The following is a 24,057-nucleotide window of genomic DNA, read 5'->3' on the forward strand; positions in this document are numbered from 1 at the left end:
AGAAATCCCCCGGAGACAATGGACATCCCATAATTCACTTTATTAGATGCGGTCTTGAATTAGGCGGGATAAGTAACTGATTGTTCAACCATTGTGTTCATCCTTAACAAAAGCAGTAGAGTATCATTTTAGGAATATGAATGAATTCAGTGGTGATTTTTGTTGAAGAATCTGGCCTTATGGGTATAAGCAGAAATCAATTTTGGAAGGTAAATAGTAATGTAAAAGCAAGAAGGTGGAGTAAAAAAGCACCACTCTAGATAAATAGCTGTGCTAGTCAACATAAACAACAGAGCATATTAGCGCCTTAAAGACTAACTAACCAAATTACTATGGCATAAAGTTTAGTGGACTAAAGTTCATTTCATCAGATGCATGATGAAATAGTACATGGTCCACAAGAGCTTTTGGCATAAAATGTGATAATCTTTAAGGAGCAAATACTAGTCGCTTTGTTCAAGATTGCAACTGTGGTCACAAACCATATATTGGTGAATGTAGGAGAATTTACTCCGTGACAGTGAAGAAGAGAATGTGTTCATGGAATCTGGTCATAATTTCTACATTCTTTTGCCTCTGAGGCTATTCTATCAGACCAGTCACTTCCAGGGCAGGGCATTTTTTGGTACCTGCTGCTCGGGATGAACAACAGAAGAAGGTTATTGCCCTCACATCCTGCTTGTGGTCCACTGTTCCAACAGGGCTATTAGTATGTTTTAATGTTCCATTGCCTACACAGGCTGGCTCTTGGGGGATTCAAATAGGGGATTCCAGTTCTGCCTGAAGATGGGAGGGACCTTGGGCCCTTTGCATGGAGAGCAATGTGCTCTACCACTGGGCAGTGGCTCATCCACTTCCCATGGATTTGCACAATTCGGAATCAGAGTCCTCCAGCTTTTACTTGAATGACGAATCCCAGTTTTTGCAGCGATGTTTACATAAATATGTTCCATTCAAATAAGTGTTTTAAAGAGTGCGTGGAATATCCATGCATACATTTAATATATATATATATATATATATATATATATATATATATATATATATATATTTGCAAAAGAAAAATATCTAGAACTAGCTCACACAGGTTTTGGATTAGATATAGTTTGCACCAATAGGGAAGAGCTATTTATGTTGTTTTCACTGTGTTAGGATGGATTCCTCTTTAATTAACAAGGGGAAACAATATATTCAGACACAGTGTTCTACGAATACATTCTACCTGCAGTCAGATGCAGACAGGCACTATGAGTACATTTTAAATGAAGGACCCAAAATTCCATTGAGGGAGTTCAGCTTGCAAAATAAACTTCAAAAGCTTGAGCGTCTTCTGATATTCAGTCTCTGGACTCATTCACATCTTCTTTCTCAAACTGTTATTAAATGTGCTATGAGAGAAACCAAAACCCAGTGAAAGCTATAGCTTTTATTTTTAATTAATACATTAAAAAATGTAGATTTTCCAAATGAACGAGTTCAGTTTCACTGGCCACCTAGTTGGAAGGAGGCCATCTCTTTTTAAAAGGCCACTGCTCTTTTGCATAGATTAATTCATTTAAATGCAAATTAGATCCTCCCTATTGTCTACCACTAAGACTAGAAATCAGCTGGGGCTATTAAAAATTGACTAAGTGGCAAACTTAGCTAATGGATGCAGTTTATTAATTTGTAAGCCAAATACGGATAGATTTTGCTCCTTTGTTTAATTCATAATTAGAGAATTACCTTGTAGATACTAAAAACAGTAATACCATCTTGGCCCTCCATGCAATCATAATATTACCCAGGGACATTAACTGTTAAGTCATATTTATATTTGGGGTAGCTTTTGTTGGTTTATTTCTGCATTTTTACTTTGGTACATAACACAGAAATAAAGTACTGCCATATAAACAAATACATTTTTAGAATAACATGGGACCTATTATTTAGAGCACCTTCTGAGATGTCATTATCCTAATATTTGCACTACTCTTTCTCTGTGGTGGAATTTCTTTCCTATTATCTGACTACAGAACAGGTTGTATATGTAGGACTGTTTTAAATCCCTTCAAAAGAGGCACTGTTCTAGGAACAAATAATTGGACAAAGACTATAATCCTTGTATACTTCAGAGTAAGCATACTTCCTTCTCTGCTAAAGTGGAATTCAGGGCCAAACTATATGGGGCATTAATGGTGTAGTTTGCCCTTTAGTGCAATATTTTTGCTTCAGAAATTCTCAGCATAGTTTCTGATCTAGATTGGAACCCTAAGCAAGAAATGTGGGGTTTAATCCTTAGCTCCTGCTGTGCTCCTAATTCAAACTGAGGTCCCTGCATTGACAATTTCAATGTGGGGGGCAAAGGGGAGAGACTCTCATTGGAATGAATGCAAGCTTTCCCTACTAATGCAAATGGCATATACAGTGCCCTTGATCCAGATTTGGATGGCAACAGTAAGGTTAAAGGCCACCCCCTTAAAGTGTGTTAGCATCTCGCTTCTCCCTCCCAATAAGCAACAATGACTCCCCTGTTGGAAAGCTAGCATAGTGGCTCCCCACCATCCAGTGAGCTGATTCTGCCCCACAGCCAGGGTCCCAGTCTGGATTGGAGCCCCCCCCCCATTTTGACAACGTGTGAAACAAAAAGGTTGCACTCAAGCTTGGCAGGCCATATATACGGTAGTTTGGCCCTCATATCATAGACTTAAAAAATAAACATAGATAGGATTGGCCTATAAGAGTGCAATCCTAAGAATATTGTCTTGGAAATTAGTCTAGTTACCTTCTGTGGAATTTACTTTCAACAAAACTGTGGCTGAAAATTAGGTGTACAATTGGAAGACAGATAGGTACTGTGCTGGAGAACTGGGCAAATTTTTAAAGATATATTCTGCCATATGATGAGAATTTTACCAAACATCAGGTGCAGACGTAGAGTAGAGCATATGGTAAAATCCACCCACGGCAAACCTTTTCAAGTCCTAGGCAGGTTTGCCCAGAGGTAAGTTCTATTTGTTACCAATGGGGCTTACTCCCTAGTAAGTGTGTTTAAGATTGCATTCTGAAAATACGTACTCTGCACCAGAATAAAGTTTTTTTAAAAAAGAAAACAAAACTAGGCATCTATAGTAGGCTTGCACAGTCAGGCAGCACGTTTGGCCTCAAAAAGACATTTTGAATAGAATTTTTGGAAATCTACAAAAACACACCGGATGCAATTATTTGGCATCTGCCAGTGCTGAATAATAATTGCAGCAAGTGGACATTCTGTTTGCAGTATGTGGAAAACTGCAGAGCTTGCGCAGCATAGACAAGAACTGCCAGAGGCACACATCTGTTTGTGCAGTTCTAGTTCAGTAGTTTAAGGAATGAAGTATCACCTCATTATAGAACTGCCATGTATGAGTGAATTTGTGGAGCTTGCCCTCCTCACAGTAAGACAGTTCTAATCTTCTCGCAACCCACGGTGGCAGCATGGAGATGAAATGTTAAGCTTATCAGGCCTCATCTGTACCATCACTTACTTAGTTAAACCCAGGCCATCTATTACCCTGTCATTTCTTTGTTCTTGAGGTTCCTGGATGCAGAAAGCTAATACTGAAAGATACAAGATATCCTCAAAAGACTTCAAAGTAAGAGACTTTAAAAGTGCAAAAGGAAAAACGGTACATCTGCAGCACGATGTTTTAAGAGTCTTTCCTCTCCCCAAGTAGAAAATGCAGTGCTGCACTCAATACCAAGCACAGGGGTCTCCTTCAGTTCTTCAGTGAGAAGTAAACTTCAGGAAGGAATTACTGATTGTATAGCTTATACAATGACAATAAGGAAAACACAGATGTGTAAAGGGATTGTGAATAGTTGCATTTTCTTTTGGGCCTAGGTTTTGCACAGAGGAGATTTGTTAATTTAGGGAAATACATAGAAGGAATGTTTCCTGTTTCCTCCACTGGCCTGCATTCTCAAAGGGTGTGATATTTCACTTTAGTGTGGCAAGAGAGAATGGCAAGCGTGGCGGGAAGATTCAAGGACAAGCAAAGAAACATTTTAACATTTCAGTATTATAGTATAGTATCAAAATAATTTTCCCCCGCATACAACCAGAAATCATATAGCATTGGCTATTCTACAGTTCTCCATGAAATATTGTTGTCTCCAGAAAAAAAGAAACTTCTTTATGTTGATGAGGAGATGAGGGTTCGTTTGTCTCAAATTAGACCTAATGAAAATGACATTACCTCATTTATAAAGCAAGCACACACCTCTCATTGAGTTTGTATACATACTGAAGGAGCACATATGTAAGAGGCTCGGTTATAATTAAATTTTGGGAATGATTCATGTTCTTATATAGCTGCATTGTTTTATGCTTTCTGGATGCCCCGTTATATTGTAAAGTAGTTATGTTCTGTGTTATAAATCAAGCACTGTTAGGAGTTGTTTCTTTTGGTTTTCCCATGCATTTCTTATCAATACAAAATTCAGGGTGGCATGAACAACACATTTTTATTCTATACATATACATATACATATACATATACATATACATATACATATACATATACATATACATATATATATATATATATAATGTCCAGTAGCACCTTAGAGACCAACTAAGTTTGTTCTGGTAATAAGCTTCGTGTGCATGTACACTTCTTCAGATACTCTGAGACAGAAGTCACCAGACCCTTATATATGGTGGGAGGGCAGGGTGGGTTTTTTCTCAGGAGGGTAGTAGGAGATGGGTGATGGACTAAATGGATATGGTAAACCTGTTTACCATCTACATTTTTATTCTATATTTTTATTCTGAAAGTGTGGCCCAGAGAAAAAAAATGAGAACCATTGGTGTAGACAATGCTGAGCTAAATGGACCAAGTTGCAGAATACAGCTTTTCCCAGTGGAAAATGTGAGTTATCATATAGTTGGATTTTGTGTCTTCCTTATTTGCTTAAATTAAAAGTATGTACTCTCCTGCCCTGATTTGCATATGTCACTGAAAAGCATCTATGTAAAAGCCCCCTATCAGATATGGTGATATAACTTCAGATGAATGTAGAAAACAATAGACTTCTGGTCAAAGAGTGTGATGAGGTGTGTCCCCCCCCCTTTTTTTTGCTGATTTCTGTAGAGGGTACAGATTTGATGTGGCTATGTGATTTGTGCCATATTGATTTGTGGTATGGTGATTTTCAGTTGCAGTCCTTAACTGAGAGAGGGGTGGCGGTGGGTAGGAGAGAGGGCAATACAGTTAGCAAGATAATATACAACTGGCTCAAACTATCACAGTTTTCTAAATAATAACAACCAAATGTATTTAAGTATTATTATTTTTTAAGTTATGGTGAAATTACATTTGTTGTGCTAGTTCCTCCCTGCGGTGGTGCAGGCCGGGAGGGGAAGATGTGTTCATTTGTTGCTTGTTTTGATTGATTATAATAGCATTTGATATGATATGGTAGGTACATGATATTTGTTAGAGGCATTGTAAGCTGTAGATTATTCATCAACATTTTTCTAGAAAACTGCAAAGAGCTACAACATGAATAATGAGCTCTGGCTGTTTTCTTTGTGTACCAGCCATTTCCTTAATTAGGTTTCAAGCTTCATCTCCTTCATTTTTAACTAAAAGTGTGTGATAAAAGGAAAAGGAAAGCCTCTGCATCTGTGCTCATGTTTGTGTGTGTGTGTGTGTGTGTGTGTGTGTTTGTGTGCACGCAAACTGAATTGAGAAGCAGCTAGTGTTTTCTAGTGTCACAGTTATGGAAATGACTCTATAAGTGGCATTCTTAGTTCATTATTTGCAAGTGCCATATATTGTTGTCAAAGGCGACTGCTGCGCATAGATGGGAACACGAAACAGGGCCTGGAGTGCATGGATTCTGGATCTGAATATTATATGCACCCCAGCATTTCCATTTTGAACAATGGAAGGATGACTGATATAATTTGATATGTGGATATAAAATATGAACATAAGAAAATCCTCTGCTGGATCAGGTTGGTGGCCCAGCTAGTCTAGCATCCTGTTCTCACAGAGGGCGGCCAGTTACCTATGAGAAGCCTGGAAGCATGAGCACAACAGCACACTGCTCCCCTATGATTCCCATCAACTGATGTCCAGAGGCATAATGCCCCCAACAGCATGGAAGTACAATATAGCCACCCCCAAGAAAGCCCATTTTTGTTCCACTTTTTCCCCCTGTGGGAGTCCTTGGTAGGTTTTCTTAGATTTTCAAGAATGGAACTCTCTTCTCTGGATCAAGATAATTATATGGACCCATTTCATTAGGCCTGACTGAGTTCTGTGTTGTTCCACAGTGAAATATAAATGGATACATAATAGGCTTACACTGATCGGGTTTGAAAAAGGGTGTGTGTGTTAAAAAGTCCTATTAAATTAAAATGTAATTAAAATTTAAGTCTTCGGCATACATAGTGACAAAATAGATTCTAGATTCAGGTAGGTAGCCGTGTTGGTCTGATGCAGTTGAAATATATATAAAAATAAAAAAATAGTCCAGTAGCACCTTGGATACCAATGAAGTGTGTTCTTGGTATAAGCTTTTGTGTGCACCTGGAGAAGTGTGAATGCACACGAAAGCTTATACCAAAAACAAATTTAGTTAGTCTCTAAGGTGCTACTGGACAATTTTTAATTTTTTAAAATATATTTCAAAATAGATGCTATACGGCATAAAAACCTCCTGATTTAATAAAAATAGCAAACAGCTCTCTTGAACCAGAAGCATTATGGAGGCTGCTTTACCCTTTCCCTTCTGGCCATTTTATGTTCAAACTCACTGTTCCCCAGTTGCTTTTCCCCAGGTTGGAAAAAGCAACTAGGCTGCAATTTTAAGTTAAGGAAATCCAGAGGGGGAAGAGTTAACTAGCCCCTCTACGCTGTTCCTTTAACCTAAGCTGCAATCTCCTAACCTGCGCTCCATTAAACAAAAAGTTGGGGTACTATTATACCAGCTTGCCATGTAATGTCTAGTTTGGACAAGCCGTTTAGCTCCCATAGAGCAGACTAAAAGGAATGAAACTGATGAAAACATAAAAATTCTCTCTTCCTCCCCACTCATGCTTCCTGCTAATAACTCCAGGGGCCGCATTTGACACACGCACCCGCCTTGTCCAATGGATGTGGATCCAATGGTGGCAGAAGTGTTCGAGAATGTGACAAAATGCAGGCAAGAGGTCAATGCTCTGTCCTTGACAAGAAGCAGAGTAGTGCCAGGAGTGAAATAAAGCCAATGTGAGAGTGGAAGTAAATGGCCCGCGTTATCCAGAAAGGGAAGTTTTAGGAGGACGTTATTCAAAGAGATAAGCAAGCGTAGACCCTATTAAACTTCACAGCCATGATGAGTTTTGAGCTGAGGGAAATATATGCGGGTCAGTGCCCCCTGCTTCTGCTGAAGCTAAACTTTCGGTTTAGTTTATGGCTAAGCCATCTCTTCCTTTTGCTTCTGAAATACTTTTGAATAGCAGCATTTCTCCCAGAGAGAGAGAGAGAGAGAGAGAGAGAAAGAGAAACCCAGTGATATACTGATCTATGCAATAAGCTCTATGGCAGACACTCCAGAGCACTGTGGAAAAATGCAAATATTTGGTGGCTTCTCAGTCTGAGTAATCTGGTGGGGAGGATCTCAAATGCTTGCTGGGGCCCCCTCTAGTCTGCCTTAAGATGGCCAACATTATCCCTCCTTCTTTTTCCCTTTACCTGTCTTCCCTACTCTCAAGTGTTAGAGTCAAAGCACAACGTGGGCAAGGAGATGCCCCCCCCTTTATTCAACTGTCTGTATCACCCTCCCTTTAGCAATGTTGCTAAAGGTAGGCAGCAGCAGAATAGGACACAATAAGATAGAAGCACCACTGCCAGCAGGTGAAGACTTTTTTTGTTCCTACAGGCTTTTGGGAACTGATGGTTTTTAACAAAAGGGTGAGCTCCTGTTGCTCGGTCCCTGCTCCTGCCAACCTAGCAGTTCAAAAGCACATCGAAGTGCAAGTAGATAAATAGGCACCGCTCTGGCAGGAAGGTAAACGGCATTTCTGTGGGCTGCTCTAGTTTGCCAGAAGCAGCTTAGTCTTGCTGGCCACATGACCCAGAAGCTGTACGACGGCTCCCTCGGCCAGTAAAGCGAGATGAGCGCCTCAACCCCAGAGTCGTTCGCGACTGGACCTCATGGTCAGGGGTCCCTTTACCTTTACTTTTAATGAAAGGGTTGGTGCCATGTTGTTTTTATTGCAATTATTTGTATGATTTTAACAGAATCTCTTTCTCTCTCTCTGGTTTTAATTCTATCAATGTTTAATTGTTTTTTAACCACTTTGCAGGGAGTGGGGTTGGCAACTTCTGTAACAGTATGCACCCCTAAGGATAGATGAAGGTGAAGTTGTGCCATCCCCACTGCATTACAAGTGTTAAAAACTAATTAGTCCCTTTGAGACTGGGAAATGCGTCTAGTTCCTGGGTTGCCATCACACTACCTCTAAACCATTGCCCAAAGAGTGGTGGCACTGAACAGCTGACAATGAGTATTTCAGTACTGTCTCATTTCCTGTGAATGATCTCATGTTGTCCACTGTTTTAAGGCACATGGTTGACTGATTTGTCTAATATAGAAAGGCAATAGTTTATTGATGTGCTTTGCATTTCTGTCTGGATACTGGAAGAAACCTGTTCAGAGTTCCCTAGTAACTGCTGCTGATTCACTCCTTATCTTCTTTGTCCTCACATTTTCTCTAATTGATTTCAATATAGTGAGATGCTGACAACCTCAGTGATTACAGCTCTTTTGTTTTTTCTCAGAACATTGCTGATAGCAGGACAGTTATCTTCATTCCAGAGTAGGAGTCATCTCCACAAAGCTACCTGCTCTGAAAGGAGTGACATTTTAGGAAACGGTCTTTATGCTGACATGGTGGAATCTGTGAGCAAAGGAACATTTTCATGTAGGAAGTGATATTGACTTAATGGGTTAGGGAATGAGTGAGCATGGAGACTTCATGCAGGGATGTTATGTCCTATAGTGATGTTTGGCCTTATACATCTGTTTAAAAAGCAAACAAATAGCTGTTGTGAGAAGCTCTCAACTGGATCCAGACCAGGGTATGGGTAGATCTTTCACCCTACAGTGGTACCTTGGGTTAAGTACTTAATTCGTTCCGGAGGTCCGTTCTTAACCTGAAACTGTTCTTAACCTGAAGCACCACTTTAGCTAATGGGGCCTCCCACTGCTGTTGCACCGCCGGAGCACAATTTTAGTTCTCATCCTGAAGCAAAGTTCTTAAACTGAGGTACTATTTCTGGGTGAGTGGAGTCTGTAACCTGAAGCGTATGTAACCTGAAGTGTATGTAACCTGAGGTACCACTGTATTATGAATGACAGGCATGGTGGGGGTGGTTTTAATTTGGTTTGTGGTAAGCCCCAAGGATTAAACCCCCCTCATCCCCATGCCAAAATACTATGCCCCATAACACACCAGCTTTTTAATAATAAATATAAATATAAATATAAATATCAGTCTCATAAGGCAAAGCCACATGGCAATCATCAAAGTGAGTTCTCAGTGGGGTATGTGGACATTTTGGAGACCTAAAACATGGAGAGCAGGGGACAAGGAGGAGGATCTCTACCAATGGCTTAAAAAACAGCAGGGTTTTTGTTTAAACCCCCTTGCCTATTCCCTGAACAAGCAGTCCCATGTTGTGTTTACTTGCATCCTTATGCCGCTGGGAAATAGCCCCAGCAAAAGAGGGCCACATGGGTGTGGAAATTGTGTGGGATGATCAGGAATTAAATAGAAAGAACCACCTGTGACTCTAAATCATCCCACCTGCCAGTTCTGTGCAAAACTTTGCTGCTGAAACAATTGAGGAGGGTGTGGGGGGGGGATGAGCTCTCAGTATGGGTACCAGTTGAACTCACTTTCTTCCTCTCCCATACCATATGGAGATACATACCCCAAATTCACATTGTTGACCCCCTTCTCACTTCATATGGCAATCAGTTGCTGTGACTGTCTCAGTGTTAACACCACTTTGGAGTGGGTATACTGTGCTGTGCCCGGGGGCAACCCGAGCAACGTGGTCCAGGTCCGGTCCTGAATCCAAGGGTTCCATGAGGAGTCAGTCCGACAGGACCTAGGCAGGAAACCAGGCAGGGTCAGGCGCAGGGTCTCAGGCAGGTTCTAGCAAACAGCAACAGTGCTCCCACAACCTGGGGTGGGGTCTGACAGCCTTTTATCTTTGTCGGGGTAACGGCTGGTCCTGATCCCCCAGTGACTCACCTCCCTGCCTCGCTCGTAGGTGAGCACTCCTCCTGCAAGTACTCAGGTCTCTCCTTCTCTCAGACCTTAGTCTCTGCAGCTCGGGAGATGTCGGTGGGTTACTAGACCCAGAGGCTGCCTCAGCCTCTCTGACCCAACTAGTAGTGGAACAGCTGTAAGTGATTGCCCAGCTGAAGGCAACGAGGTAATCCCTGCATCTGGAGCTAGGACAGGCTCAGGCCCCTGACTCGGCCCAGCTGGTGCTTGTTGCAGGGGTACCTGTGCATGCTGGGGCTCTTCAGAATCAGGCCCCGATGCCGCCTGAGGCAAAGGATCTGGTGTGGACTGAGACTCCTCTGGTTCCGAGCCAGGCCATCACATATGCAAAGCAGAAGCAGCTGGAGTGGTGGAGCTGAGATGCTATCCTAGCTTCCTGGCAGGTGCGTCCCTGTTGTTTACCATAAGAGGAAGAGGGAAGTTGATGGGGAGGTTGTTGTGGTGCAAATGCACAGGCAGGGGCACCAGATTGGTTCTGCCTCCTCCTAGTTCCTGGTAAGCAACAGCAACCAACCTTCCAGGAAACTAGCGTAGTGACGCCGTCCCACCCCTTTGCAATCCGCTTCTGGTGCAAAGCATGGTGGGCAGACACAAGTTCCTATACAGGGAGTTATAGTTTAACACAACTGCTGTGTGTAGGGCCCAGTTGTTGAGAATGGAACCTGCCCTTCATATGTCACATGTTTAGTGTGAGGATCCTAGAAGTAACCCAGTAATGGTGCTCACATGCATGGCTGCCATGCAGAGAGATAAGTCGCTCTGACTTGTGGGGATCTTGTGGGGAACTTTCCCGTATTATTTCTTACAAGGTTTTTAAATGCCTAATGCCTTTAGGAAACTTTTTTTTTAAAATGCACAGGAAAAGCAATATAGAAAAAGTTTAAGGAAAAGAATCTATTCTGAGGAATGGGGAAACATGTTAGGCATCAGAATGCCATCAACTATAGCACTGTGAAGCAGTAGTGGGAAGCATAATAAAACTAATTATCTTTGAGGGTTTTCTCTCTTTTCTTTTTTCTTTTTGCATGCTGTTGAAAATTATCATATAAAATACCTCTACTACAAAAACACAGAATTTGTGTATCTAATTAAAGTGGCTAATGTTCTATCCTAGCTGTCATTCTTGGCAAACTTACCGTACTCTGGAACCACATATTCTGAGATTGAAAGTGAGCATAGGAACGCCTGCTTGCTTGGGGCTTCATCAGAGCTTCACCCCAGGGTCACAGTGAATGTAGGTGGTACATGTGGCCCTGTCTAATTAATAGGGCTGGGATGGAACCACTGCACAAGGGCCTCCATCTGCAAGGGGCCCTCTTGTGTCCAAACGCACTCCTTGTTGTTTCACCTGATTCACCTTGCTCAACAAGAAAAGCCTTGGTCCAAAAAAGTGCCTGGAGTTTGCGGATTGAAGAGAAGGGGGGAACATGAAACTTTGTCCTCAGTGATGCATTGCTCGCACGCTCCTTCCTTCTCATTTTTGGTTTCTTAAGCATCCAGTCCAAACTGCTAGAGAATAAATTTTGTTGGCATCCCTGCCCCCCGCCCCAAATCTATTAAAATCTATGTAACACTTACACCTCTGGTGATTTGGAGATGTGAAAGGGTTGCACAGGGCGATTAGAAATGTTCCAGTATGAAATCTTTCTTTTTCTTTGCACCACTGGAGTTTTCCTACTTACTTCACCTCCTTCCCAGCTCTGACAGCTCCCTCTCCAATCCAGGAGTCTGTCCCCCAACCACATAGCCACTTATTAGCAGTCCCAGGTTGTGTTATTGCCACTTGCGGTATCCAAGCATAGTGTGTGATGTCGATACACAGAGCAAGCTCCCCTTGCCTCGCCTTCACACACACAAAAAGGACACACATCACAGGAAGCCTGTAGAGCTGCTCAGTGTTTTTGAATTAGCTGTATCCTCAGACCAGACTGTGACTAGGAGATGATCTTAGGCCATGCATGGTTAGGTACTGGTAACTGTAGGCACGTATAAATGTAAGAAAAGTGAAAAGACAACAATTTGTTTGGATATCAGAGGCACATTAGCAACCCATCTATGCATTCTTTTTCATTGCTCAATTTTGGACTCTAAAGAATTCATTACGGCAGAGTTCCAAGCCTGTCGACAAAAGCTTTTGGCTCTGGACCTAGAAAACCACATTAACAGCTGCAGATTGTATTAGTTTTAAGCTTATTATGACTTTGCAGACTCATTTATCGATTACTTTTGATTGTCAGGACATCCCAAATATAGAATTAAACAACCTTCAGAGAATCCAATTAAGTTTTGTAGTAGTTGCTGCCAACTTTTCCTTGCCAAAATGGGTTGCTGACAATACGTTGGTGGCAGATTAAGCTGAACCGAGGTAACGTGCTGGTTCACATTTAACACCAAACCATGACTCAGATACTCTCTCTGCATCCCTTCTTTCTCTCCTTATGTGCTTCAGTTTCCTCTGTGACTTCCTGGTTCTTGTCATTTGTTCTTGCCCTCCAAATCAGAATCAGAAACAACAGCCAAATTGTGGCTTTGACTTTCAATTTGGAGGGCAAATGCAAAGTATAATTTGCCAATATGGTTGTGTGAATGTGGGCCTGATTCAACTAATGAGCCTCGCTACTGGAAGCCTGCACAGGGACTTCTGCTAGCGCAGTGGGGATTTCCCCCCTTCCTCCCCCCATGTAAACTTGTCCCAGTGGGTGGCACTGTAGTCTAAATCACAGAGCCTTTTGGGCTTGCCGATCGGAAGGTCAGCGGCTTGATGGGGTGAGCTCCTGTAGCTCTGTCTCAGCTTCTGCCAACCTAGCAGTTCGAAAGCATGCCAGTGCAAGTAGATAAGTAGGTACTGCTGCGGTGGGAAGGTAAATGGCGTTTCTGTGTGCTCTGGTACTCGTCATGGTCCTCTGCTGGCCACATCACCCAGAAAGCTGTCTGTGGATAAACACCGGCTCCCTTGGCCTGAAAAGAGAGATGAGGACTGCACCCCCTAGTCGCCTTTGACTGGACTTAACCTATCCAGAGGTCCTTTCCCTTTCCCTTTACCAAACTTGTCCCCAATATTGGCTTATGCACAGCGATGGGGCATTGGGACAACCCCTTGAACAGTGCACTGCAGGGCGATGAGAACGGGATTTCTCCTGGAAATCTGAAATGTTTCCATTGACAGAATGATTGCCATAGCACCTTGCTGAATTCCTCTCTGGGAAATCAGAGAGAAAATCAAAGCAAAGGAAGGATGGGTCCATGTGAGTGTGCAATCCTATAACATGTTCCTGGTTTAGAGATAACTCTGGCTTGGGGATGAATTAAATATGATCCAGTTAAAACTTGACAGCTACTTCCAATTTAGCAAGCTCTAAATTCAGGGGGTTCCCATAATTTCTCATCACCTCTAGATACTAGAATAGCTTTACTTGATGCAGCTGCACCAATGTTTCTTCATGCATCAGTATTGCTAGCTAATGGGTAACATCCACCTGTGTTTTCTCACTATCAGAATAGACTTCCACTCATGCAATAAGACTTCCTCTTCCTCCCCCCTCCCCCCGAAGCTCTTGTGCTGGGGGTTGAGGCTCCAAAGTAGATTTTGGAGTGCTGCAGCGTGGAGAAGAAGAAGGGAAACCAACTGTGTGAGTGGAAGCCCACTAATGTGATGTTGGATATCACCCATACTAAAGGAAATAACTCATTTACTTGCCATAACCTCCAACATCTAGCCTTCAGTAATACCAAAAACTACAGGCTTATAAAATACAGTACAGGCCTTTTTGGATTGATTTTGTGGTGGTTTTATTTGTTGTCATAATTTATTTATTTTTTCATTTGATTTTTTGATTTTTGTTTTATGAAGCTGTTGTGTGCTGGCAGGGAAAGCTGCTTATTCTTGAAGGCGGTATAATAAGCAAACAAATAAAGGGTATAAATCCAGTTCCACATACCCCAAATCAAATATAATCAAGCATGAAATTGAGGATAGTTTATGCCTTGTATATTTACAATTAAGCAATGGGCAAGAACCATATATCTAGAATCATAGAATCATAGAGTTGGAAGAGACCACAAGGGCCATCGAGTCCAACCCCCTGCCAAGCAGGAAACAATCTAGGTAGAGAAAGCTCAAATTAGATTAGCATGTTGCCAACATTGTCGTCCCCCCCCCCCCATAACTCTGCTAAAGAGAGAACTTTGATGTGGTATTTCAGCTGCCGTACCAACTTCATTTGATAAGGGAGGGGTTATCAGTGCAAGCAGGAATGCTGCCCCAGCAGTTGTGCCTTATCAACATTTCCTTCCCATTCGTTCACCCAAACATGCTAAGTAACCCCATCAGAGCTTCCAGATCAATATAGGAAGGCTGGTAGTTGACTATGGGAGGCTAGCACACACAGGAATGGTCCCTAACCACCTGCTTTTGCTGTGATTCACTGTTCAGGGATAATACCAGATTAGGACTTAGTTGGTTAGAGCGTGGTGCTGATAACACCAAGGTTGCAGGTTTGATCCTCTTATGGGACATTTCTGCACTTCTAGCTCTAGGATTCTATGACTATAGTTGTAGGAGACTAGAAAGCTTTCCCTTTCTGTGTTCTGCTTGCTGTAGGAGTGTCAGTGGTTATCTTTTGGGCATAGTGGGTTCTTCTGGTGTGTGAGACCCCTAGAGGGCAGGAGGACTAGTATCTTGTGACTTACACTATCAGTCATCAAGAAAATATTGCTTTGATATCTAATCCCATTGGCTTTGAATTTGTTCCCTACTGTGAATTAAAAATATAAAATAGGAATTAAAAATAAAAAATATAAAATTTCATTAGGCTAGGCAGCACTCTTGATCATATAGCTTGTAGAGAAGATGCATTTTTTTTATATTGCACAAACCTTCCACTTCAAGTTCCTGTGAGTTGCTTTTGGCACCTTATTACCATATACTCAGTGAACACACACTAAAAAATTGACCCAAGTGCATGAACAACATTAAAAGTTCTGACAGTGAAGCAGTGTTTCTCTTTTCCTTGTGCTTGTGTGAAATGATCTGGCAAAATAGATGCTGCAGAATTAATGTGGGGGTTGTGTGTGTGTGTTTTCTTTCAGAAATGATAAATGTTCTTGGGACCATGCCTTGCCAAATGCTGATTCGGCTAACAAAAGGAATTGGTGTTTTGAATATTTATTGTACTGTATAAAATCTGAAGTCTTATGGAGATTTGCATATTCACTTTGTGAATGTGACAAGATTCTTATCTAACCTGTGCTTGTCAGCTTTCATTACTTTCTCCTCCACTTCAAAACAGTTATTTACTGCTGACTTTGAGTCTGTTTTCTTTTCTTTAGTAGTTTTAATGCATGTGTACTGTTAGAATGATTTTGGTTTAGTTTTGTTTAATGTGGTCAATGGAAAAGAATCTCTGGGCACACATATATAATTAACTCACAAAGGTACACATATATAATTAAAACACACAATGAATAATGCAAAGATATGACCTCTTATAGCATAATCCCTCACCTAAATCAGTTTAAAAGTTTTGTCCTATTTAATCCAAGCCAGGGGTCTAATCGACCACAGAATTCAAGAAGGTTCAAGACATGTGAACTTTCGACAGTGTAAGGCAGTGGGAACCAAGTTTTACATAATGTGATGTAATGTTATTATTTCATATGATATATGATATAGTATAATATAGCATAGCATATCTCACCTTTTCTCCAACGAGCTCAAGGTGACATACATGGTTTCCCCTCTCCCCATTTTATCCTCACAATAATCCTGTGAGGTAGGTTAAGCTAAGGAACAGTGACCCAATGAGTTTCATGGCTGAGTGAGGAATTTGAACCCTGGTCATTGCACTATGATAGGAGCAAGAGGAAACAGCTGGTTTCATATCTGTTGTACTGCCATATCACTTCAGTAGAGAGTGATACAGCAGCTTTTAACTAAGTAGGGATCAGGTGCCATAGGGCTACATCTAAACCTAAATAAGCTGCTGGCTTTCTTTGCTCTTCATTTTGAGCTATGTTTTGCTCAGGTACTGGCTGAGGAACTCACTCAGCAAATCTCTACTTTGATTCCTCACTGAATTGCCTGCCTTGTCCATCTCTCTGCTGGACCATTGGTCTGTCTTCAGGCACCAGGAGAAAGGTCTGCCTGTATAATTGCTCTGACTGATTTGAATATTGCTGTGAAGTTACATAACTCCAGAACTGTGCCCCACAGGTAGGGTTTTCCCGACCCAATGTAGCATCTTCAACTACCTGTAGATGAAAACAGATTGGAGCCTAAAGTTGGCCGTAGACATCTCACATTCACTTTATCAAGCAATGGCTGGGATCCTAAGGAGCACATGCATGCATGTTTTTCATGTGCACCCAGCTCTCTAGGATTTAAAGAGCAATTTATGGAGTCTGGCACATACATTCATGTGTTAGCATAGTCAAAAAGAGGAGATTAGTATCTGTAATAATCTATAAGCGTGGTGGCTAAGGGACTGCTCTATGAAACAGGAATCTTGATTCTAGTGCTATGAATCAATAACTTTGATTAACCTTGCCTCTTTCATGAATACTCCAGATGGCCTTATGCAAGCTACTTTCTCTTAGCTTGATACCACCATCTGCTATATGGAGGGTAATACTGACATCTTACAGTGTTGTTTTAAGAATGGATAATGTCTCTGAATCTCTTTAAGCACTTGTGCGTGCTATGCAAACGTTAAATACTATTTATTGTTTTAATGCAAATATTTAAGGCAACGAACCCCTGGATGACAGTAATGCACTGAGCATGCTGTATCATTTCCTCTAATAGTGATCTCAGCTGGTGAATACCTATGCCTGTTTTGTGGAAACAGACCACTAAGAAACATGAAAAAGATTTTTAAACCTAAGGGTCATCCTCCCTAAAAACCCCAATCAGTTCAGTGAGGACTAAGCAAGTCAGGAGAATTAAGAAGGAAAAATGGAATAGACCAGAGGTCCCCAATGTGATGTTGTAGGACTACAACTCCCATCATCACTGGGTACTGACCATGATGGCAAAGGCTGATGGGAGTTTGAGTCCCAGCAGCTTCTAGGATAGAGTATTTTGGAGAAGGGCCTGGCGGGCTTGAAAAAACTCTGAAAAGGAGGCCTCCTGCTAAGGTGGTGAGGATACAGTCCCTACATTTTAGGATAGGAAGGGATCCCAAGGATCATCTAGTTCAACTCCCTGCTATACAAGAATATGCTTCCTTCTGGGGCTTGAACCTGCAACCTTGGCATTATCAGCACCAAGCTCAAACCAACTTTTGGTTGCACGTCTTGCCAGTACTGCGTAACATATATAAGCTGAGTGCATTCATTTCTGCTTTTGCTTCCTGATATGGGCATATCGGTCTTAGATCTGAAAACAGTTTCTCAAGGTACAGAGTGTTAGCAAACTTTAAGGAAGACTAAGGTCAGTTGCTAAGGAGAGATCCTTTATCAGAATCAAATATGTTCTTATCAGAAATAAACATGATGGGGAATTGCTTCTCTGCTTCTTAACCTGTCAGTATAATGAGTAAAGTTGTTTTTTTTAAGGCAGTTGTTTTAGATATTGATTTTAAGAAAACCCAACCATGATCCTTGAGGGAAACATTAAACCTTTAATGCAACCAGTTTGCCTGAAATGTCTGCAGTTATTCAGCTGTTTCATATATTCAGCACTCCCATCTCTCTCACTGAGTGTTTTCTTTAAACACACACACAGGTCTTGGAATCCTGTGAAAAGTGAAACCTTCAATTCCAGAGAGTATATAAATCCTTGAGGACTTGGGTAGGGATAAAATAAGAAAAGCAAATTTAACTTTGATTTCAATAACTGAATATTGATGGTTTTGACTTGTAATCTGCCTGTTTCTTCTGTTCACTGTCATCTTCTGATTTTCTCTAATCAAAATGGGAAGGAAGTAGCTATTGATCTTAGACAATATGATCAAAGGGATGAGAAAAAAGCATACTTTCTTACTTGTTGATGATGACAAATTGCTCACAAATTGAGGGAGAAATTGTGCAAACCCTGGCATGTTCTGTTTGTAAAGAAAATGGGCAGGTGGAAGGAAAAGCACCCTCATTAAAGTAATCCAATATAGTTCTTTTTTCTCCTTGTAAAATAACCTGTGCAATCCTGTATACAGTTTCCTGTGAGTAAAAAACAGACACACTGAACATAATAGCATTTGCTTCTGAGTAAATATGCATTGGCTTATGCTGTTAATTTGGTTATTACGGTTCATATAGGCAGGTTTGCCAGCAGAACCTACTTAAAAGGCGCGTTAGAATGCTTTCTTTTTACTACTGCATGTTTTGATGCATTAAAAAGGGGTAAAATGTCTCAAAGAGCCTGGAAGGAAAGTGAAAATCCAAGTATCTTTAGAACACATAGTATTGCAATTTGTACCAATGTCAATCAAGTTACAACACTTAAAACTGTGAATAAGAGGGAAACAAAAGTGATGTGGCATTTTCTCCATGTTCCCCCTCCCACCCCCATGAGAGAGGCTTGGAAGGGGTCAGCCAGTAGCAGCTGGTGTTGTGGGGCAGTGCCACACATTGCAGCAGCTTACCTGGATGGGTCTGGGTTGGGGCAGAGTGGTGGTGGGTGGGATCAGGGCTGCATGGATGCACTTTACATTTGACAACCATGCATCACCAATTGCTACTGTACATTATGGACTCTTTGGTGGTGATGCTGTACAGCAGAGCATTATGGGGCATAACCTTTGGATTAGCCCTGAATCAAGGCTTAAGCATGGCCAATGGACCCATAGGTAGGGCAATTCACAGCACATAGGTAACTCTGAATGTAAAAGCTTTGGTGAAATAGCCTGCTTTTGTTATCTTTGGGAACCACCTAGCAACTCATTTCTTTTCCTACAATAATTTGTGTGTGTGTGTGAAGCATCTCCAGGTCTGACTCATAGCTCAGTCGGTAGAGCATGAGACTCTTAATCTCAGAGTTGTGTGTTTGAGCCTCTGTTGGGCAAAACATTCCTGCATTGCAGGGACTTGGACTCATTACTCTTGGTATCCTTTCCAGCTATACAATTCTTTGATTGTAGGTTACACACCAAAATAAGTATTTCCCCACAAAGCTTGAGAAGTTATACCATGTATCTAATTGCATTAGATTAGTTCTGCTGTTCCACTGAGCAACTTCTTTCTCTCCTGCAGAAATATAAAGAATATGAGAAGGATGTTACTGTAGAAGAAATTGATGGTCTTCAGCTTGTGAAGAAGCTGGCAAAAAATATGGAGGAGATGTTTCACAAAAAGTCTGAAGCTGTACGGGTAGGTAGCAGATAAAATTATCTTTTATGTTTTGGGTAATGAGCTTGTACTCCTGGCATCTCAGTATGATGCTGTGGAAATGGACCGACAGAAAGACCTTGGGAGAACTACGCTATATGTGGCCTTCTATAAGAGAAGACCTGAAAGAGTACTAAATATCCATTTTGATACAAACAAAACAGAAACCTTAATCATTTGATACTACGTTTTCTCTTTCTTCTGCGCATTTCAAATTCCTTCGGGGGAGTGTTTTATGTCAAAGGACATATACATGTTTTTAGCAAACTGTGTACACCAGAGGAGTAAAAATGGACACAGTCCCAGAATTCCTTCCACACTTTCCTGATTCCTACACTCTGTGATTGGTGCATACTTGTGACACATACACGCTGTACTCCATAGTCAATATTTCTTACAAAAGAAAACAATTCAGAGTCGGAGACCGGGAATTAGATCTCAGAATCTACCTGTACTGCAGAAGCACATGAATTATTTTGAAAGCCATGTTGCCAATAATTGGTACATGGCTTTTTACTATAGCTATTTTGTCTTTCTAAGAGGACTTTCCTGAGGATTAGTTACTGTGGACTTTTCAGTTCAATCTGCAAGGACTTTAAAAAAAAGTAAAAGTAAAAAAAATCCATATTATATGAAGAACACATTTAAAAAGGAATGGAAAGCAAACAAAAGATTTCCTGGTTCAGTAAGCAGGACTGTGGGTTTTCCGCAAATTAGCAAGAGTGCAGAAAGTGTATTGGATGCAGGATTCAGCTTGTTGAGTCTTTTGGTTTCCTTTTTAAAAATGGTGATATGTGTGAAGATATGCTAAATGTGCTGAGACCTCTGAAGCCAGTGGGATGGCTGAGGAACATATTCATTTGAGTGGACATGGAGATTTTATGCCCTGCATAGCTCATTTCCCCTCCCTGCAACTAGTAAAACCAGAATGGATTGTGCAGAGGAGTAAGAATGGCAGTCTAAATTATGTAAGAGAAAATTCTAGAGCAAGAAGAAGATTAGGGGTATTTTGATCAATTGCAGCTTGGGGTGGATTTAGGCACACATAATTTCTGTCATGCAGAGATTCAAAGGACCAGTTATTTTAAGCTGGCAGAAAATTGGAGCAGAAGATCTACTTCTTTCTGAATCCTGCTGTGCTGGAATTGTAAAAACCACTCTGCTTTTAGAAGCCATTCTCTGGTGACCCTTTGCAGTGTTTAGATCAGGGGTCAGCAACCTTTTTCAGCCGTGGGCTGGCCCACCGTCCCTCAGACCATGTGGTGGGCCGGACTATATTTTGAAAAATATATATGAACGACTTCCTATGCCCCACAAATAACCCAGAGATGCATTTTAAATAAAAGCACACATTCTACTCTCGTAAAAACACCAGGCAGGCCCCACAAATAACCCAGAGATGCATTTTAAATAAAAGGACACATTCTACTCATTTAAAAACACGCTGATTTCCAGACCGTCCGCGGGCCGGATTTAGAAGGCGATTGGCCGCATCCGGCTCCCAGGCCTTAGGTTGCCTACCCCTGGTTTGGATGAAGCAGCCTGATCCTATAGTCCAGCTAAGGTCACCATTTCTCATCTCCCCTTGTGTTGGACAAGTTAGTTAAGTACCCTCTATCAGACAGTAGTGCTTATCTGCTTTTTGATTGGCCAGTGGAAATCTAAGTACTTTATTAACAGTATAAAAAGTTGGAAACTCCAGGTCAGATAACACTTTCGAGCAGTAGCTACCACACTGCCCTGATTTTGTAGATCAGTGCTGGGGAATTAGTCATGCTCCAGTTGTGGCTAGATTTCAACTCCCGGTCCAACTTTAAATCTCTTTGTTGGCTTCCTCATCTTTTCATGCTTTTGTGTGCATCATGGATAGGTAGTCCCCTCTACTGGTTTCTCTGATTAGAAATCAATCAAGGAGAGGATTTGAGAAGGAAGAGACAGCTTACAGAACTCTAAAGAGTGGCAACTCCTAGCTGCTCTGCATGAAGTGGAGCCTTCAGTGCGGGGCTCCTCAGGAAGTGCTGGAATGTTTTGTTGCCTCAGATTAGAGCCAACAAAATGAAGCTCAGTCTTGATAAGACTGATACACTGTTAGTGGGTGGTTCCCTAGACTGGATGGGTGGGAAGTTGCCTGCTCTTGGTGGGGTTACATTCCTTCTGAAGGAACGAGTACAGTGGTACCTCGGGTTACATACGTTTCAGGTTACATACAGGTTACAGACTCCGCTAACCCAGAAATAGTACCTCAGGTTAAGAACTTTGCTTCAGGATAAGAACAGAAATCGTGCAGCAGCAGGAGTCCCCGTTAGCTAAAGTGGTGCTTCAGGTTAAGAACAGTTTCAGGTTAAGAACGGACCTCCGGAACAAATTAAGTACTTAACCTGAGGTACCACTGTATGTAGCTTGGGGTACTTTTAGATCATTTGCTGTTGCTTGAAGCTCAGGTGGCCTCAGTGGCATGGAGCGTCTTCCATCAGCTTTGGCTGGTGGCCCAGCTTTGCCCCTATCTGGATAGGGATAGGCTAGTGCCTGTCGTCCATGCTCTGGTAACCTCTAGATTAGATTACTGCAATGTGTTATACATGGGGCTGCCTCTGAAGATGGCTTGGAAACTTCAGTTGGTGCAGAATTTGGTGGCCAGATTGCTCATTGGGGCAAGACGGTTTGTGCACATTAGACTGATCCTGGCCTGACCGCACTGGCTGCCAATTAGTTTTAGGTCTAATTTAAAGTGCTGTTTTAGACCTTTTAAAGCCGTTAACAGCTCAGGACTACAAAGCTCAAGAACTGCCTGACAGTGATGAGGGATTGAAGATTGGAGTGATCATTCTGTGATATTATGGCAGTGGACAAAGCTGGATTGTAACTTTTGAACAAACCTGTTTTAATTAAAATAAAGACAGCATTTAGGGGAGTGTAACTGGTTTGGTTACACTGGGCATGGAGCCTCGGGGGCACCGCAGGGGATGCCACAACTATGATTTAGAATGGAGCGCAAGAGGCAAAAGCTTTCAGATTTTGGTGGTGCGCAAAGCACTGCTGAAATTTGAGACCCCAAGGTTTAGGGCCTCTAATTAATTAATTAATTAATCAAGTTAATCTGCTTTAACTGATTAACATTTTATGGCCTTTTGAATGTGTTTGTGGGAGGGGGGTTATTGGTTTGTTTTTGTTTTATTATGTACTTTGTGTTTTCATTTTGTATTTTTATGTTGTGAACTGCCCTCTGATCTTTGGCTGAAGGGCAGTATACAAATAAATAATAATAATAATAATAATAATAATAATAATAATAATAATAATATAATAATAATAATAATAGGGCACCTTCCTCACTGAACGATATGCTCTTCACTGACACTCTCCATTGCCACAAGCATGGTACAATGCAAGATGCTCTGAGATCTAAATATTAATACTGTTTTTATTTTCAAATGATATCATTGACATGGTCTCCTAGCAACTAATTGAATTAGCTGAAAATCATCTGTGCTAACACAGCATGTTTTTCATTGAGAGAGTTATTGTATAAGAGTAGAAGAGGATTATTTCAAAGCCTTTTTTTTTTAAAGCATACCTGAAACATTTGGAGGAAATTGTAATTAGTAGTGTTGGTGATTTTTGAATACTCCCAGTGACAAAAAAATGTTTCCATAATATTTTAATAATATTTCCATAGTGTTTTAATAATGGTATTTGAAATGCATGTTAATACCAAATAAATATGACTGGCATATGCACAACTATGAACTATGTATCATGGCATATTCTAATGTTCCTCAGCTGGCATATTCTAAGTGCAATTTATACATCCTCTAGATTGGGCAGTCCAAATAGCTGATTAATATGATATTTTAATGACAAAATACAATTGTCATTAATATTTATGTAATAACACCAACAAAACTTATAGACAGGCTGTGAAAGAAATATTTGGGCAAATCAATTGGCTAATATATTTGAACTGCTAAATGTGCCCAACTGAAGGTCAGACTTTCATATGTGCTTTACTTTATTCTTCCCTAATTTCATGAATTTAATTCTGAATATTCTCTCAATTATTTCTGAAGAGAATTACTGGCCAAAAGCCACCACACAAAGATATCCCCAAACTCCCTTATTGAGCATTTTGCTCTTTGGCTTCCCAGGATACACTTCTTGTTTTATTAAACAAATGTTGGATTCTGTCAGTTGTCAATTCTTCATAGGCAAGATTATATCTTGATTTCTGAAAACTAAGCAATTGCATATTCTTAAACACTACCTTCAGCTGTGCTTTAATTCTTATTCTTTGGTGCTGGAAATTCAAGTGAATGTAAATGTTCTCTTCCATGTTCTTTCTATGACTATCTAATCCAGTCTTCTCCAACCTGGTTTTGGACTACACTTCCCAATATCTCTGACAATTGGCCATGCTGGCTGGGGAT

At 41.1% G+C, this 24,057-nt stretch overlaps 1 protein-coding gene across 2 annotated transcripts in view; it reads left to right on the forward strand.

The window, feature by feature from the left end:
• The window catches only part of CACNA2D3 (calcium voltage-gated channel auxiliary subunit alpha2delta 3), a 494,630-nt gene that overhangs the window by 94,801 nt on the left and 375,772 nt on the right, over positions 1–24,057 (forward strand). For both annotated transcript variants that reach the window (XM_079964982.1, XM_079964983.1), the window contains exon 3: positions 19,499–19,615. In XM_079964982.1, coding sequence (XP_079821108.1) covers positions 19,499–19,615 — 117 coding nt within the window. The remainder of the gene's footprint in view (positions 1–19,498; positions 19,616–24,057) is intronic.

Source organism: Podarcis cretensis (genome assembly GCF_951804945.1).
Source record: "Podarcis cretensis genome assembly, chromosome: 2".
In the NCBI taxonomy this organism is placed as follows: Eukaryota; Metazoa; Chordata; class Lepidosauria; order Squamata; family Lacertidae; genus Podarcis; species Podarcis cretensis.